A 17,211-nucleotide genomic window follows, 5' to 3' on the forward strand; every position below is an offset into this window, starting at 1 on the left:
CCACGGCACAGGGCGGGCCCAAGCCCGGAGGGCGGGGCGGGGCCACGGCGCAGAGCCGGCCCAAGCCCGGAGGCGGGGCGGGCCCAAGCCCGGAGGGCGGGAGGGGGCGGGGCCACGGCGCAGAGCGCAGGGCGGGCCCAAGCCCGGAGGGCGGGGCGTGGAGGGGGCGGGGCCAGGACGCGGCCCGGCCTGGCCGGCGGGGCGTAGGCGAGGGCGCAGTGTCGCTGGTGTCCGCTGCCTCCGGCCATCAGAGGCTCTCCACGGCCGCCTGGAGCGGTTGCAGGCCTAGGAAGCGCAGGGCCAGGGCGAGCAAGCCGAGGAGCAGCAGCAGCCCGAGCAGCCACCGCAGGAGTGTCGGCGCGGGGGAGCCGCGGGGCCGCCGGCTCGTGGACTGCACGTACAGCTCCACGGCGTCGGCGAAGCGGAACTTGTCTGGCGCGTAGCCAAGCTGGGCGCGGGCCTTAGCGATCCGGAAGGTGTGCGTCACGGCCACGCTGTGCACCTGCGGGAAGAGGCGGGGCTCGCGTCTCGCGTCTGCGATGTCCTCTCTCCTCCGCCTCCATCTTCTCGGAGGATGCTCCAGTGTGTCTCTTCTGCGCCTCCCCAAGCAGCCCCGCGGAATTCGCACCCTTTACAACGGGGCAGGCCCTCGGTGCATTCCCGGGTGTTGGCTAGGAGAAGCCGAGCGCCCTGCCTGTGTCTGGAAGAGAGGACCTTGGCTTCCCGCCCCCCAGCCCCAGCCCAGCTGTGGCCAGGCAGACCCCAGGCGCCTTCACGCCCTCCTGGCTGATTAAGCTTCTCTCAAAGAGGAATTCAATTATGCACAAGTGATCGCTCTTCAGGGTCTCGGCTGTATCTCCCTGCTGCCAGATGGCTCGTAGAATGCCAGCTCTCAATTAGGGAGCGCACACGCTCCTCTGTGCTAGTCCTGGGCTCAATCCCTTCTATCCCTATGTCGTTTAATCCTCTCCTCTTCGTGTGTTTGGAAGTTGAAGATCAGAGAGGTTATGTGACTTGCTGGGGGTCACACAGGGGCTGGAGACTGGGGGAAGAGTCCACCAGCTGCCTGATCCACCCAAGCAGCCCCAGGTCATGGCCCCTTCAGTGGGGGGGAGAGAGCAGCCAGTTCCTGTCCCCTTTTGCCCCGGCTAGTAAATTCAGGGTGCGCCTTAGTTCAGAATATTCCCAAAACACACTGATTCTGTAGGCGAGAGCTGTGTGCGAACTGGAAAAGCAGGGTCCTGGCACGCGGAATTCTGAGGCTAGGCTCAGGCGGCAGCTCCCTGGCATCCGCAGAGCTGGACCGGGGGCCCCTGCCTCCGTGTGGTCGCCTGGCTTCGGGGCTCCCTTCCCCCTTGCACTGTGCGCTCCCTGGGGTAGAGACTGTCAGTGCGGGACACAGCGCAATAAATGGGAAATGAATGAAAGCCCTTAAACTAGGGGGCTGTGTCGCAGGATGGCCAGCAGAGGGCGCCCGAGCCACAGCCCAGGAACCTCTCCTAGGCTGCGCTCAACAGAACATCCACACCTTAAGATGAGACAGGATGCCCCAGCCCCTGCCCCACCACAGTCCAGCAGCGCCTGGACAGCTGTTGTACACTGATGTGACTCCTGATGCAGTCCCCAAGCTGGTTTGTAAGCTTGGGATCATTCAGGACGACTGGGTTTGAATCCCATCACTCAGATGTCGGGCAATCCACAGTGGGGTGCCTGGGTATTTTTTTTTTTTTTAAGATTTATTTTTTATTTATTTGGAAGGCAGAGTTGCAGAGATGCAGGGAGGAGGGGTCTTCCACCCACTGGTTCACTCCCCAAATGGCTGCAATGGCTGGAGCTATGCCGATCCAAAGCCAGGAGCCTGGAGCTTCCTCTGGGTCTTCCCATGCAGGTGTGGGGGCCCAAGGACTTGGGCCATCTTCTACTGCTTTTTCAGACCATAGCAGAGAGCTGGATCAGAAGTGGAGCATCTGGGACTCGAACCAGCGCCCATATGGGATGCCGGCGCTGCAGGCAGAAGCCTAGCCCACTACGCCATGATGCCGGCCCCTCCATCACTCTCATTTAAACTAGTGATTATTTCACCCAGTTCCTCCTCTGTAGATGCATTACAGAATCCACAAGTTGGAGTAGTAGTCAAGACTGAACGGGACAAAGCACAGTGCCCGGCATATCGGTCACCACTCAGCAGAGGGTCACTGTTGTCATTATTTTCTCCACTAGGCTGGATGGCTCAAGGGAGAAATCACGGGTAACTCTTTCTCCCTGGGGTGCGTTCTCCCTGTTCCCAGGGTCAGAGAGACTTGGACTTGGAGCCAATTCCAGCCTGGTGTATAGCAGGGCATCAGAGAACCAGAGAGCGGGCTGGAGGGATTTTTGTACACGACCTCAAACACACCCACAGCTACCGTTTACAACCTCCGCTAAACATGCTCGTTGGCATGTGATACTAGGCAAACAGAAAACTCCTGTTTAAGTCTGTGCACAGTAGGTACTTAATATATGCTTACTACGCAGGACACAAGAGCTGTGAGCCTAGACCCACCAGGCTCTGTGTGCAGTGTGTGTACGTGTGGTTGGTGGGTGGCAATGGCACTCAAAGAAGTGAATGCTGGGATGGACGTGTGACACGGTGGGTAAGGCGCCTTCAGCCCCGTCAGAGAGCCTGGGTTCACGTCCAGGCTCCATTTCCAGGTCCAGCTTTCTGCTAGTCCGCACCCCGGGAAGCAGCAAGTGTTCAAGTCTTGGATCCCTGGCACCCACGTGGGAGATCGAGATGGAGATCCTGGCTCCTAGCTTCTGCCTGGCCCAGCCCTTCCTGCTGTGGGCATTTGGGGAATGAACCAGTGGATGGAAGACCTCTTTCTGTGTCTCTCTGCCTTTCAGATAAATGATTAATTTAGCCAGTGACTGTCCTGGAGCCTGCCTGCAGGGGCCCCCGGTGGCTGGAAGGCTGAGCTGCTCCTGAATGAAGTGTGATAAGTGATGGCTTGGGTCTTGCCTATCAGACCACAAGGGCACAAGCTCAGCAAAGGCCAGAGGTTAGGGTGAGGATCGGGAGCTGGCACCAGACCGGGGCCTGCCTGGAAGGTTCTGAGACCTCCGCCAAGCCTCCAGTCATGGTGTCAAAGGGGTGAGGTGGGGGCGTGGGGGGGCAGCAGCCCACTTACCTCGCTGCGGGTGAGCAGGGGCGGCACGGTGCAGACGGGCCTCAGGGCCAGATGCAGGTACTCCATCACTGTGGCTGCAGGAGACAGGGGCCAGTGACCAGGGGCCCTGGGGACGGAGTCCGCGGGGGGCAGGGGGGATTTGCCTTGCAAAGGGTCATTTGGAAAAGGTCACTGGGTTCTTTTTGATCAGCACAGGCTACAGGCTGGGGTACCTTACTTGGCTGTGAAATAGTCACAAGTAACTTGTTACTGGTATCGAAGGACTCAAGTTATAAACACATGGAGCAGATTCTCAGTGATCTCTGTAAGGGGGTCTCTCTCCCTTCTAGTCCAGTGCACTCTCCTGAGCAGGAGAGCGGGTGGAGCAACGGATCCCAATCCGAGCTACACACTGGACCCCTTTAGAAAGCAGTCGCAGGGCTGGGGTAAGCTGCAGCCTGCGATGCTGGCATCTCATGAGAGCGGCAGTTCGGAGTCTGGCTGCTCCACTTCTGGTCCAGCTCCCTGCTAATGTGCCTGGGAAAGCAGCAGAAGATGGTCCCAACTACCTGGATGCCTGCCACCCACGTGGCATAGAGTTCCTGGCTCCTGGCTTTGGACTGGCCCAGCCCTGGCTCTTGTTGGCATCTGGGGAGTAAACCAGTGGATGGAAGATCTCTCTCTCTCTCTGCCTTTCAAATAAGTAAAAAACAAATCTTTAAAATCGCTCCCCTCCCACCCCCTTCCTGCTGCTCCTGCTATAACTGGCCTGCAGCTGAGGCTTTCTGCTATGGCCAAAGCTTCCAGGTGATTCTTTTTTTTTTTTTTTTAAAGGATTTCCTTTTTTATTTGAAAGAGTTACACAGAGAGAGAAGGAGAGGCAGAGAGAGAGGTCTTCCATCTGCTGGTTTACTTCCCAATTGGTCGCAAAGGCCAGAGCTGGGTTGACCCAAAGCCAGGAGCCGGGAGCTTCTGCCAGGTCTCCCACGTGGGTGCAGGGGCCCAAGGACTTGGGCCTTCTTCCACTGCTTTCCCAGGCCATAGCAGAGAGCTGGATTGAAAGTGGAGCAGCCGGGACCTTAACCGGCACCCATATGGCAGCAGCTTCACCGGCTACGCCACAGCGCCAGCCCCCCAGGTGACTCTAACACGCAGCCAGAATTGAGAAGCCCTGAGCTGTGGTTGGCCCACGAGAACAGAAATTGATATGCAGTCCCCTAGAACTGCCATCAGCTGTGACTGTGTGAGACGTCTCCCCAGCGCCTTTCAATCACAAGTATTCCGATGCACTGAATATGCAGCAAGGGGCTGGCGTTGTCGTGCAGCGAGTTAAGCTACAGTCTGGGACCCCTGCATCCCATTTGGAGTGCCAGTTTGAGTCCCAGCTACTCTGTTTCCCATCCACCTGCCTGATAATGCACCTGGGAGGCAGCAGATGATGGCCCAAGGACTTGGGTTGCTGTCACCCATGTGGGAGACCTGGATGGAGTTTCTGGCTCCTGGCTCTGGCCTGGCCAGCCCTGACTGTTGTGGGAAGTTGGGACATCAACCAGTAGATGGAAGAGATCTCTCCCTTTCTCTGCCTCTCATTCTTTCTCTGTCACTCTGCTTTTCAAATAAATAATAAATCTTAATACAGTGGGGACCAGTACTTTGGTGCAGTGGGTTAAGTCACTTCCTGCAATGCCAGCATCCCGTATGAGCACTGTTTTTTGAGTCCTGGTTGCTCTACCTATGATCCAGCTCCCTGCCTGGGAAAGCAGCAGGGGATGGCCTGAGTACCTGGATCCCTGCTACCCATGTAGGAGACCTGGATGGAATTCCAGGTTCCTGACTTCAGCCTTGACTGTTGTGGCCATTTGGGGAGTGAACCAGTGAATGGAAGATTTATCTCTCCCTCTTTGTGTCTCTCCCTCTCTCTCTAACTTTGCCTTTCAAATATATAAATAAATCTTGGAAAAAAATACATCAGATATGGCCCAGGTTTGCCAGGAATACATCTTTGTCATGAGGGCCTGTTGCTTCCTGATCACTCCGTACCTGATGCCTGATCTGCAGTCCACCTAGGATAAGGCTAGCAGAGGGGTGTCGAGGGTGGGAGGAGAGGGCAGCAGCCAGCATGCACTGTGGGGGCTGGGGGTGGACGCACAGACTGACCCTCAGTGAGGAGGAGACTCCAGGGTTACAATGGATCCCCTGCCAGTCTCAAAGCAGCCCCAACTGCAGGGTGCCCTGGGGAGAGCAGCCCTGGCCAGATACCTTCCAGCCCAGGTCACAGGAAGTCCATCAACCCCAGGTGTGGATTCTGCCCCTCCCACTTTCTCACAATGGCCTCTGTCCCTCATCTTTGTAATGGGTCCAATCACACGCTCCTGGCAAATGGGACAAGATTTAAACAGGGCCAGACTAGTGTGAAGGGAGTGAAGCCACTGGGTTGTGAAATTTAAGGAGACACCTGATCCCAGGGCCCATGGAAGCCCAGGACCAGGCTTGGGGCACCTGCATGGCCACCTTAAAGATTCACCCTAGCCCTGGCCCTGGGTTTGAAGTGAGCTAGTGCTGGATCACCTGGCCCATGGAGTGCTTTCATACCCGTGCCCCTTTCCTTACCTGTCAGGTAAACCCAGCAAGTAGGCACCTGGATCCAGGGCTGGCTGTACCCCAGCTTCTCAAACTGCAAGGAGACATGGCCGGGGGTGAGAAGAGAGGGTTCTGGGACTGGTGCGGGAAGGCCACCTGCTTCCTGTGTCCTGGGGCCCATAGGGGTAGCTCTGGGCCCTCATGCACAGCCCAGTGGGGCAGACCCTGCCACCGGCCCTAAGTCTGCGCCAGTCTTGAAATGAAGTCCACACCTTGCCCTGGAAAACAGGCAGCAGTCCAAGTGCAGAGACGGGCTTTTACCCCGGAATCACTCACATCAGTTACGCCCGACACCTGCCTTCCACTCAGAGGGACTTCTCAGCAGAACCTGATTTTTCTAGAATTGGAGGGTGGCAGGGCATGAAAGACAATGGCCAGGGTTGGCAGGGTGTGGAGAAGGAACCAGGGCCTCCCGTACTGTGGGGAAGATGGGAAATGGTGCAGCCCCTTCAGAACACAGGCAGGGTAAACCCAGAGTCGCCATAAAACCCAGCCGCCCCAGGCCGAGGACCGTAGCGCACCCACACAACATGCACATGGGTGCTCACAGCGGCACAACAGCCCCCAAGGGGAAAAACTCAAGTTTCCATCCACTGATGGGTGCATAACACAGAATGGATGGGATACTTTTCAGCGGTTTTAAAAAACCACGTACCGATAAATACCACAACATGGATGAACCTTGGAAGCAAGTGCTAAGTAACAGGGTGGACACTGTGGCGCAGTGGGTTAAGCCGCCATTTGGGTTACACACATCCCATATTGGAGTGCTGGTTCAAGCCCCGGCCACTCCACTTCTTATGTTTATTGGGAAGGTAGAGCAACAGCGGCAGGTGTGTGTGTGTGTGTGTGTACGCGTGCGTGGGGTAAAACAGAGAGATCTTCCATCCTCTGGTTCACTCCCCGAGCCAGGCTGAAGCCAGGAGCCAGGGACCAGGAACTCCACCTGGATCTCCCACATTGACAGGGGCCCAACCACTTGGGCCATCTCCTGCAGCCTTCTCAGGGCTTCTGGTCTACCCTTCTATGCAGACTGGCCCTCTTTAAGAAAACAGGCCAGTTTTCTGGGGGGCTCCCTTTGCCTCCTTCAGAGCCTTCCCATACAGTGCCGTGGCTCACAAGCAAATCCTCCAGGGCTGGAAGCCAACAGAAATCGGGCAACAGGTGCAGGTGCTTGGCGCGGTGGTTAAAAGTCACCTGGGACACCTGCATCCCATAGTGCACTGCCTGGGTTCAAGTCTCAGCTCTGCTTCCAATTCCAGCTGCCTGCTCATGGGCACCCTGAGAGGCAGCACGGGACGGCCCAAGTCCTCGGGTCCCTGCCACCCATGTGGGAGAACTGGATGGAGTCCCAGGCTCCTAGCTTCCGCCTGGCCCACTCCCTGCTTGTTTGTGGGCATTTATAGGAGTGAACCAGGGGATGGAAGTGCCTTCTCTCTCCCTCCCCCGCCTCCCCTCCTCACCCCACTTCCAAATTTAAAGAAAAGAAATAAAAATATAAAACAGATTTCTAATCAATTGGGAAGCAGGCTTAAGGGAATGGGGTTAAACTGGGGAAATATAGGGTCCACAGGGGAGCAGCTGGGACCGGCTCCAGCCGGTTCCACTGTCACCCAGGGCACAGCTCTGGTACCAGAGTGGATTCTTAATGGGAAAGCTTCTGAGATTTTCAGAGTAGGAAAGGGTGACAGGGAGAGCAGACTGGGGTGGGGGCGACTGCAGGGCACCTACCAGTGGGGCCATCCATTCGAAGACGTTCACGCTGTCCCCGTCATTGATGTAGTACGCCTGCCCACTCTGAGGGGACACGAGGCAGGAGTCGGCCAGCTGCCCGCTGGCCTGACCCCACCCAGGGTGTCTGCAGCTGCCCCGGGCCCCTTGTTCTCTTGAGCGGACCCCAGGCATGGGGACAGACCTGGGTCAGTCCCCGTGAATTCAGGGGCCACCACCCCGACTCCATGGAGTCACCTAACCTTTCTGTACCTCATCTTCTTCACCTGAGAAATGGGAGAGTAATAACAGGCTCGCCCTGTTGGGCTGCCATGAACACCAAAAGCAATGGCGTGTGTGACAGGCTGGGCACTGGGCCACTATTATTCTGGAACAAACCCCGCCAATCTCGTGGGTCATCATGAGGACCTAGGGATGTTCCATAAAGACCTCCCCACCCCAAGCTTCTGGGGCTCGGGGTTCCCTGCCTGCAGCCTGTGGGGGAGGGGCAGGACTCACAGCCACGAAGCCCTTGGCCGCAGTGAGGGCCTCGGCTGCCAGCACGTGTGCCTGCACCAGGTTGTGCACGTGGACCCAGTTCATGCGTGTCTTGCGGTCCCCAAATCGGAACATGAACAGCCTCCTCTTGATGTGGCCCTGATGGGGGTGGGGGAGACACATAGGCTGGAGCCTGGAGTGGCTCCACACGCCACTGCTGGCCCAGGATCCCCGGTTTCCAGCCCCAGACCCGACCTTTTGCCCCAGGCTCCCGTGGCTGGTGACTTCCTACATCGCCATGTGATCCTGGAAGGACCAAGGTCCCCCAGATGTGCAGGTTCTGGGGAGAGCACCGGATCTTCTCTCCCAAGCTGCTCCCCTGCCAGCTGCCTGCTCAGCTCATGCCACTACTCAGGCTAAAGCCTCAGAGCTTGTGAAAATCTGTCCGGGCTGCGATCACGTCTCAGCACCCTGCGGCGCTCATCGCTCACCAGGATCCGCACTCCCTTCCTAGCCTGTCCCCCTGTCCACGGTGGGGTCTGCTCTCTGCACAGCCAGGGGGTCCTTTTCAACCCTGAGTCAGGCTAGGCCCCCACCCCACCTCCCCAGCTCAGAACCACCCAGGGTTGCCCATCCTGCTGGATTGAGAAGTCCTTTCCGGATCTGTGCGCAGCCTCTCTGGGGCTTCGTCCTATACTCACCCCTTTGGTCTCTCAGCCATGCCACAGGGCCCCCTCACTATTCCCGGGCCATCTCAGGGCTCAGGATGCTGTTCCCTCCGCCCAGCAGGCTCTTCCTCCAAATCTCCGCACACCACCCTCTGCCAGCTCCCCACGGTGCATGGCCCAGTGTCGCCTTCCACACGACTCCCTGACTGTGCGGGAGACGGGCGACCGCCTCAGCCCGCTCCACTCTCCCCCACCGTGCCTGGCACCTGCCGAGAGCCCTCAGCATTGCACACGCTCCCCGCTGTCTCCTGATGTCCTCGTGTCAGGACACAAGCCCCACCGGGACAGGAAGTGTCCACCTGCCTCACCGAGCTACCCCCAAACCTACAGCAGCGCTGGGCGCACAGCAGGGGCTCCATGAACATCTGCTGAACGAACAAGGCTGGGGGAGAGCACCACGGGGCCCAAGTCCACGTCCCCCGAGGACCCCATTCACGTAAGAGACAGCCAGAGCAGGGATGCTTCCCCACTGCGGGCTGCAGCGCCACTCCCCTCCTGACTTCCATAGCTCCCCACAACCTTACCATGCCAAGATCAGATCCAGATACAGGGGCTCCTTGGCGCTTCCCAAACCGACCTTGAACGTTTCTCCTGTTCAGGTTGTTTTTTGTTTTTTTTTTTTTTTTTTTTTTTTGGGGACAGGCAGAGTGGACAGTAGAGGGAGACAGAGAGAAAGGTCTTCCTTTTTGCCTTTGGTTCACCCTCCAATGGCCGCCGCGGTAGGCGCGCTGCGGCTGGCGCACCGCGCTGTTCTGATGGCAGGAACCAGGTGCTTATCCTGGTCTCCCATGGGGTGCAGGGCCCAAGGACTTGGGCCATCCTCCACTGCACTCCCCGGCCACAGCAGAGAGCTGGCCTGGAAGAGGGGCAACCGGGACAGGATCGGTGCCCTGACCGGGACTAGAACCCGGTGTGCCGGCGCTGCAAGGTGGAGGATTAGCCTACTGAGCCACGGTGCCGGCCTCCTGTTCAGGTTTGTACCCAAGCGGCCTGGTCTATTTGACCTATCTGCTCCCCCACACACCACCCCATATCCTCAGCTAATTTCCTTTTCTCTTTTCCAATGCGTACTAATCACTGCCTCCAAGAAGCCCTCCTGGGCCTCCCCCGCCAGGCCCAGTGTCTTGTGTCTCCCTTCCCACTCTGAGCAGTCTTGTGTCTCCCTTCCCACTCTGAGCAGTGTTCCTCCCCACCACCAGGTGTGAGAAATCTGAGTATGGCATTTAGAGTCCCTTGTGGCTCTACTCCTGGCTCCCAGAGTTCTCTAGAGACTTCCTGTGCATGGGAGAGATGTACCACCCAGCCCAGGGAGCCCATGGGTGAATGGGGTCACAGCTCCAGGACTCCTCCAAGGAGTGCTGTGCCCACAGAGAGCTCCGCTCCCGGCAGGCCTGAGGGGCCCATGGACTGGTGGGGGCAAGGGGCATCTCCCAGACCTGAGGGTCCCAGGCTCAGGACATGGCCTTGAGACAGTGAGGAGGGGCTTGGGGGAGGGGGAGGCCTGATGTGATGTGGTGCCTGCCTTGGTCCCAGGGAAGGGCTGGGATGGCATACCGCCACTCGGGGCAGGTGTCTCTGCTCCTCAGGGCCGTAGATGCCTGGGGGCCGGAGCACACACGTCCGGAGAGTGCCTCCTCCTAGGACACAGGGGACAGCAGTCAAGGACCTGGGGAGGGGCAGCCCAGCAGGGAGAGGGAAAGAAAGGCTGTCTATACCTCCTAGTCCTGACCTGGACAGATCAGAGGGAAGGTCCTTGGGGTTTGCTCATCCAATTAGTTATTCTCTCAGTCCATCAATTAGCCATTCAGCAAGCACTACTCAAAGTGTCACTCCCCGCACCCCCCGACCCCCGACACACACACCATGGATGGATGTGTGAGGAATGTAAGGTCCCTGTCCCCACAGCATCCCCAGGCCTGTGTAGCCCCCTGGACAGCAGGATCTCCTTCAACTCTCTGAGAAGCCCACTGTGCCCATTCCACAGATGCACCTGGCCCCACACTCCCTCACGCCAAAAACCCCTGTTTGTTCCCTTTTTCTGGTCATCAGTTGGATCAGGACCACGGTCACCCTCAGAGAGGTCCGACTACATCCTGTGCTCTGGGAAGTGACCCTAGGAGTGGGAGCTGCTGCCAACCCTGGCCAGGCTGGGGCGCAGGGAGTGGAAGTCACCCAGGGTGATGGAGACTGTACTCCTGGAAGGCAGGTATCGGGTGAGCTGCTCTGTAAACAGCCTACGGCTATTTTTAAACCCTGGGTCACCTGGGCATGGTAGGGGAAGGTTGAGTTGCACCTGCCATTGGCTGGGGGGTGGGGAGAAGCACTGGGCAGCCACGTCACGGAGGGGCCGGGCCTGGTATCCATGACTCTGCTGACCATGGAAAGCTGGGGATGCTCATATAAATAATTCTCAGGTGGAGGATTAGGTGTCCGGCATGCAGGCTGCTGGCCTGGCCGAGGGAGGCCCCAGGCAGAGAAGAGAATTCAACCACACAGGGTGAAGCCCCTGGGAAAACACAGCTGATGTCCCTGCTGCCATCGGGGTGCAGGTCTGACTTGGTCCAGGGTGGAGTGGGCTGCGGCTGAGAAGATTTTAGGAAAAGAGCCCCCACTCAGGGCCCTGCTCAGCTGTGGCTGCAGCACGGCCCCATGGTTAAGCCCCCCAGGACCTGGTGGGAGGCTCTTCCACAGTTCAAATCCCACCTCTACCCTTTAAAGGCTTATGACATTGAGCTGAGCCAGTTAACCTCTCAGGGTCAAACAGGCACAAAGATTTCCAGCATTGCTCTCTCTCCAAATGCACTCGGCTTCTGAGTTAAGAAGGTTTTGTTAGGGAGGAAAAACCAGGCTCTCTGGTTCTTTTTAGTTTTGAATTTCAGAAAGCAAGTAGTGACAATTTGGATAGCAAGGAATTCAAACTGGCTTCTGAGTTTCGAAAGCAAGGGATGCTGATAGTAGTTAAGATGATGATGACCATGACCGTGACCATGACCATGCCCCATCACGGGGTGCCTGGATTTAAGACCCAGCTCCACTTATAACTCCCACTTCCTGAGAGGCAGCAGGTGACTGCCCAAGTACTTGGGCCCCTGCCACCTCCTGGGAGACCCAGATTGAATTGTAGGCTCCTCCTTTGGCCTGGCCCAGCCCCCACTGTTGCAGGCATTTGTCTGCCTTACAAATAAGGAAATCACCACCCACCCACTCCTATTTCAGGGGAGGCAGCAGCTGGGCAGGCACATTTGGTGTGAGCAGGCTCCCAGGGCACTCACCTGGTAGAGGGGTCCCATTGGCCATGAGGATCAGCTGGTCGGCGATGGCTTTGGTTCGGGAGTAGTGGTCCATGTGCTGCCAGGGGCCAGGGAGGACAGGGCCACCAGGCAGGGCTGAGCTCTGCTGCTGGCCGGACACCTGCCCAGCCTGCACCTCCAGGCAGACTGCTTGAGGGTTGCCTTCTAGGGACTCCCACTGGGAAGCAGCCATGCCACTAGCCCCAGGCCCCTCCTCTCCCTCTGAGTGGTAACAAGGACCACCCCGTGGGACCACTGGGGCAGCTCTGCTCAGCGAGGCTCCAGCCAGCCCTAAACCCCGCCCTGCCACACTGCAGGCTGCGTTACTCACATGCCAGCCTTCAGGTTTCACCTGGCTCTTTCCCAGGTGGTCCCGTTTCCTGCTCTCCCCCAGCCCTGGCCATGGTGTGCTCAACCCAGGTGAAGAGACAGAGGCCCGGAGCAGTGACTTGCTCAGGGTCACGCAGGTGTTAGGTGGCCAGGCCGGGGCTCAAAGCCAGGTCTGCCTGGTTTCAAGGCCCCTAGGGACAGGACTTGGCTAAAATAGGGGCACTCATGCTACCTCGTGCCTGCTGGGACCCACTGTGAATTGGCTGGCTGATCCTGGTCCCACGTGTTCCTTCTCTGGGGAAGGCACGTCCCAGGCCTGCTGGCCCCACCACCTCTCCCAGGTGCCGCCTCTCTGGGGTGCCACCTCTCCCAGGTGCCGCCTCTCCCCGGTGCCGCCTCTCCCGGGGTACCTTGTCCAGTGGGAAATATGGCACGGAGTCCTCATCGCCCTGCTCTATGGGCTTCCCGCCGAAGGCCACGTTGACGGTGCTGGTGTAGACAAGGCGCGGAACCCGCCGGCGGACACAGACTGCAGCAACAGGTGCACACAGCAATGCACACGTGCATACGAACACACACGCCGGGCCAAGTGTGAGCAGGGGCTCGGCTGAGGAGGGCCCACAGGGACCTCCCGGGGCACACCCAACCAATTTCTACGCCATCTTCCGCACACGCCCTGGCCCCAAGACCTTCCCCTCTTCCCCTTAACTTGGGGTGAGGGTCAAGTGGTGGCTCCGTGGGCCCCTGGGGCTTTACTCCGTGTGACTTTGGCCCCTGAGCTGCCATGCCAGGGACAGGTCAGCAGAAAGTCTCACTCGATATGGACAGAGGGGGAAAAAAACCACTCTAGAATCAGAGAGGAAACTGGGAGGTGGGGCAAGGCAGGATAGACCCAAAGGCCCAGACTTGGGTTTCCGATTTTGGCACTGCTGTGACCTTTCTCACGCCCATGCCTAGGCTGTGAGTATGCACTCCACTGCCCGTAGTCCCAGATAGGCTGAGACCTCGAGGACACGCCCCGTGCAGAGCCCCGGGCAGGCGTGCAGCAGAGGGGCTGTTCATAGCCCCTCCCCTGGGGTGGGCCGACGGCCCCTTGTCTGTCCCCCAACCCTGCCCCAGAGCTGGGCCTGTGGCAGGAGAGGGGAGAGGAGGAGGAAGCACACAGCAGGTCACACCCAGTCCTGAGCGCCTACCATCGATCACCAGTTTGGTGCCTCCAACATTTATAGACTCAATCTGCTCTTTTTGCAGCTAAAAGATAAGATGGAGGTGGGGGAGTCATGGCGGGGCCTCTCGCCTTGTGGCCCAGGCAGGAAGGCGGGGCCCGCGGCAGCAGAATGTCCAGCACAGAAGCAGGGTCCTGAAAGGGCCCCCGGGGTGTCCGGCTCTGCCACCAGCTCCCCAGGTGACCAGGGCTTCTGTTCCCACCTGGCCCTCAGCCCCTCGGGGTAAGGCAAGGGCTGGCCGACGGCCCCTGGGCGGTGGGCAGGATTATATAAGACACCAGGGAGAGCCTGGTACAGAACTTGGCAAGGTGAAGGGGCTCAAACTGTGCTGGATCATTCCCCTGCTTTTGAAGTCTCAGTCTTCTCATCTGTAAGATGGACATAACCGAGTTGTGTGAGCCCCAGCAAGGGGCTGGGGTGTGATGACAGCTCCGCGTATGCCTGGGACAGGCGCGAACTTTATGACCCCGATCTCAAGTCCTACAGCAACTAGAAGCTGGGTTCTAGACTTACTTTTATTTATTTATTTTTAAGTTTTTTAATTTATGTGAAAGGCAGAGTTATGAGGGCAGGGGGAGAGAGAGAGAGAGAGAGAGAGAGAGATTTTCCATCCACTGGTTCACTCCCCAAGTGACTGCAACAGCCAGGGCTGAGCCAGGCCAAAGCCAGGAGCCCAGAGCTTTATCCGGGTCTCCCACATCAGTGGCAGGGGCCCAAGTACTTGGGCCATCTTCTGCTGCTTTCCCAGGCCATGAGCAGGGAGCTGGATGGGAAGTGGAGCAGCTGGGGCATGAACCAGCACCCAAACAGGATGCCGGTATTGCAAGAGGCAGCTTTACCTGCTATGCTACAACGTCTGCCCCATAGATTTATTTTTAAATCATATCTATTCTTTCTGTGGTTGTCTCATTTAATAGGTAGTGCAGTAACAGGTTAAAAATAATTCCAACAATAAAAAGGGGCAGTCTTGGGGCCAGCACCTGGGAAAGCAGCAGAGGCTGGCCCACGTGCTTAGGCCCCTGCACCCATGTCAGAGACCTGGATGAAGTCCTGCACTTTTGGCTTTAGCCTGGACCGGCCCTGGCCTTTTTAGCCTTTAGGGAGATGGAAGATCTCGATCTCTTTTTTTTTTTTTCTCTCTCTCTCCCTCTCTGTAACTGTCTTTCAAGTAACAGAATTTATTTAAATAATGCTCAGCTGGTGGGCGTGTAGGTTATGTCCAGTTTTGTCATGAAAAGCAAGGGTACCAATACAGAAAGAAGTTTAATTTCTGAGTCCAGGGGCCTATGTCTATTTTGACAGCTACTGTCGCACTGCTGTTTGAAGGGGCCGTGACCTAAGCGGCGGTCCTGTCCTCATTTTCCAGATAAGGAAACAGAGACTCGGAAAGGTTATGTTAACCCGCCCTCGGTCACACAGCTAGAAAGTGGCAGAACTGCTGTCTGGTCTCACGGCTGCAGAAGGCAGGCTGGGAATAGCCCAAATCCTTCCTGCAGGGGGTGAGGGAGTGTGGCGGGCACAGCCAGGACTCGAACTTGACTCTATTCTCTCCAGTGGGTCTATGTGAGGGGCTCACCTTCTCCACGCCGGACATCCCATAGGAGGCCACATGGAAGACACAGTCCACCCCTTCGAAGGCGCGGTACAGGGCCTCTTCATCCCGGACATCAGCCTGGAACAGGGAAGAGGTGGGGGCAGGAGGTCCGAGTTCAGGGCAAACAGACACACTTGAGCTCTGCACCTCTCCAGGCCCAGGCCAAGCCCCTGCAGGGCCAGGAGAGGCGGGGCCACCAGGATTTACTCTGTGATCCTACAGGGGGCCATCATCAGCGCCAGTCTCTCATTGGCCCCGCTCTGAAGAGGGGGACAGCAAGGCTCAGAGGTGTGGAGCCCTAGGACCAGGGCTGTCTGGTGGGAAGAACAGAGGCAGAGCTGGGGCTCAAGTCTGGCTCCACAGCCTGTGCTCCTAAACTCCACTGGTTTCACGTAAGACACTGCCCCGCCCCCCACTGCCACCAGTCCCCAAAACCCTGGTCCCCGCACCTGGATGAACTCGGTCCCCGGGGGCAGTTCCCACTGCGGTCTGCGGAGGTCGAGCAGGACAACGGAAGTACCACTCTTGGCCAGGCTGGACCCCAAGCTAAAGCCCAGGTAGCCTCCTCCTCCCGTCACCAGAACCTTCTGCCTAGGGGCCGGGGCGGGCTTGGCTTGAGTCTTCTGCTGTGGCGCTGGTGTTGGGGCTGTCGGTGCCTCACTGGGTTGGGGCCCAGTTCCAGACCCCCGTCTGGGCCCAGCTCCTAGCCCAGGTAGTGACCCAGCTCCTGGCTCAGGCCTCAGACCTGGTCCAGGTCCTAGAATCACACCAGGTCCTGACGCAGGCCCTGAGACAGCACCAGGCTGTGGGCCAGGTCCCGGGACAGCACCAGATCCTGACCCAGGTCCTGGAGTAGTGTTAGGTCCCAGGCCAGGTGCTGGGACCATTCCAGGTCCCAGCCTGGACCCTGAAACAGCACCAGGGCCTGGAAAAGCACCAGACCCTAGAGCAGCACCCGGCCCTGCCCCAGACCCTAAACCAGACCTTGGACTTGAGACCCCTCCCCAAGCCTGGCAGACAGGGCAGCTCTTCTCGCCCTGGCCTGCGGCTTTGCAGGCCTCGGGGAAGGCACCTGCGGGGTTGGGCTTCATCTTCTACCGGGCCATGCAGACCCAAGGCTGTCCACCTGTGGGAAACACAGAAGAAAGAACCTTCTAGAATTGTTTCAAGTCACACAGGTTATCAGATTCCTAGGACTTAAGGGGAACTCCAGGTAGAAATTAGAGCTGCTCGGTGCATCTGACCCTCTCAGAACTGCAGGTGCCTTCAGGGATGGATGGTTAGCGCCATGATTTACGTCGCGGCTGGAGACATCTGCATTCCACACCAGAGTGTCTGGGTTGGAGTCCTGGCTCCCCTCTGAATTCCAGCTCCCTGCTAGTGCACACCCTGGGAGGCAGCAGGTGATGGCTCAAGGAGTTGGGTCCCTGCCACCCACATGGGAAACCCAGAATGAGTGCCCTGGCTGTGGCTTTGGCCTAGCCCAGACCTGGCAATTATGGGCATTTGGGGAGCGATGAGAATTCCATCTGTCTTTACTTCTCAAATACATAAATAACTTTCAAGGTGGGTGCTCCCTCCCAGAGAGAGAGAGAGAGAGAGAGAGAAATAGAGAGAGATACAGGGTGGCCAAGCTTACAGCAGGGAAACTGAGACTTAGGCCACACACTCCTGATTTCCCTTCAAATCCCTGTGTTTGTAGTGTCCCAGGAAGTCAGATCTGATCGGCCCAGGGGACCACACTACACTGGGAGGGGTCCGCTCTCTGGCGGGGAGATGCAGACGGATTTCTAGAAATGAGGAAGAGGGCCGGGGCAGAGGAATCTGCATGGGACATAAAGCACAGCCCCGGGAAGCCTGTGTGTGACTCCACACGCTGCCCCGGCCCCACCCTGACGCTGCGTCTCCCGGTACCCGAGCAGGGCAGGTGCCTGGCGCTACGGGTCTATGGCTCTCAGGGGCCACCACTGAGGCTCCTGTCCTCTCTAATCTAGACTTGAAATGAGCCAGGCTATTGGGCTCTGTCTCCTCTTGCCTCACTGGAGGATG

At 58.1% G+C, this 17,211-nt stretch overlaps 1 protein-coding gene across 1 annotated transcript; it reads right to left on the reverse strand.

Moving 5' to 3' along the window:
* Positions 1 to 247: 247 nt before the first annotated feature.
* Positions 248 to 16,253, reverse strand: SDR42E2 (short chain dehydrogenase/reductase family 42E, member 2). The gene is made up of 12 exons (XM_062180653.1): positions 16,199 to 16,253; positions 15,612 to 15,796; positions 15,145 to 15,240; positions 13,536 to 13,593; positions 12,753 to 12,871; positions 11,995 to 12,070; positions 10,277 to 10,359; positions 8,016 to 8,153; positions 7,518 to 7,583; positions 5,757 to 5,820; positions 3,168 to 3,241; positions 248 to 502 (listed from the first exon to the last, which is right to left on the reverse strand). Exons 1-12 carry the CDS (start codon positions 16,251 to 16,253, stop codon positions 248 to 250), a joined length of 1,269 nt encoding a protein of 422 aa, XP_062036637.1.
* Between the last annotated feature and the right edge of the window lie 958 nt (positions 16,254 to 17,211).

The sequence above is a fragment of the Lepus europaeus genome, chromosome 21 (genome assembly GCF_033115175.1).
Source record: "Lepus europaeus isolate LE1 chromosome 21, mLepTim1.pri, whole genome shotgun sequence".
In the NCBI taxonomy this organism is placed as follows: Eukaryota; Metazoa; Chordata; class Mammalia; order Lagomorpha; family Leporidae; genus Lepus; species Lepus europaeus.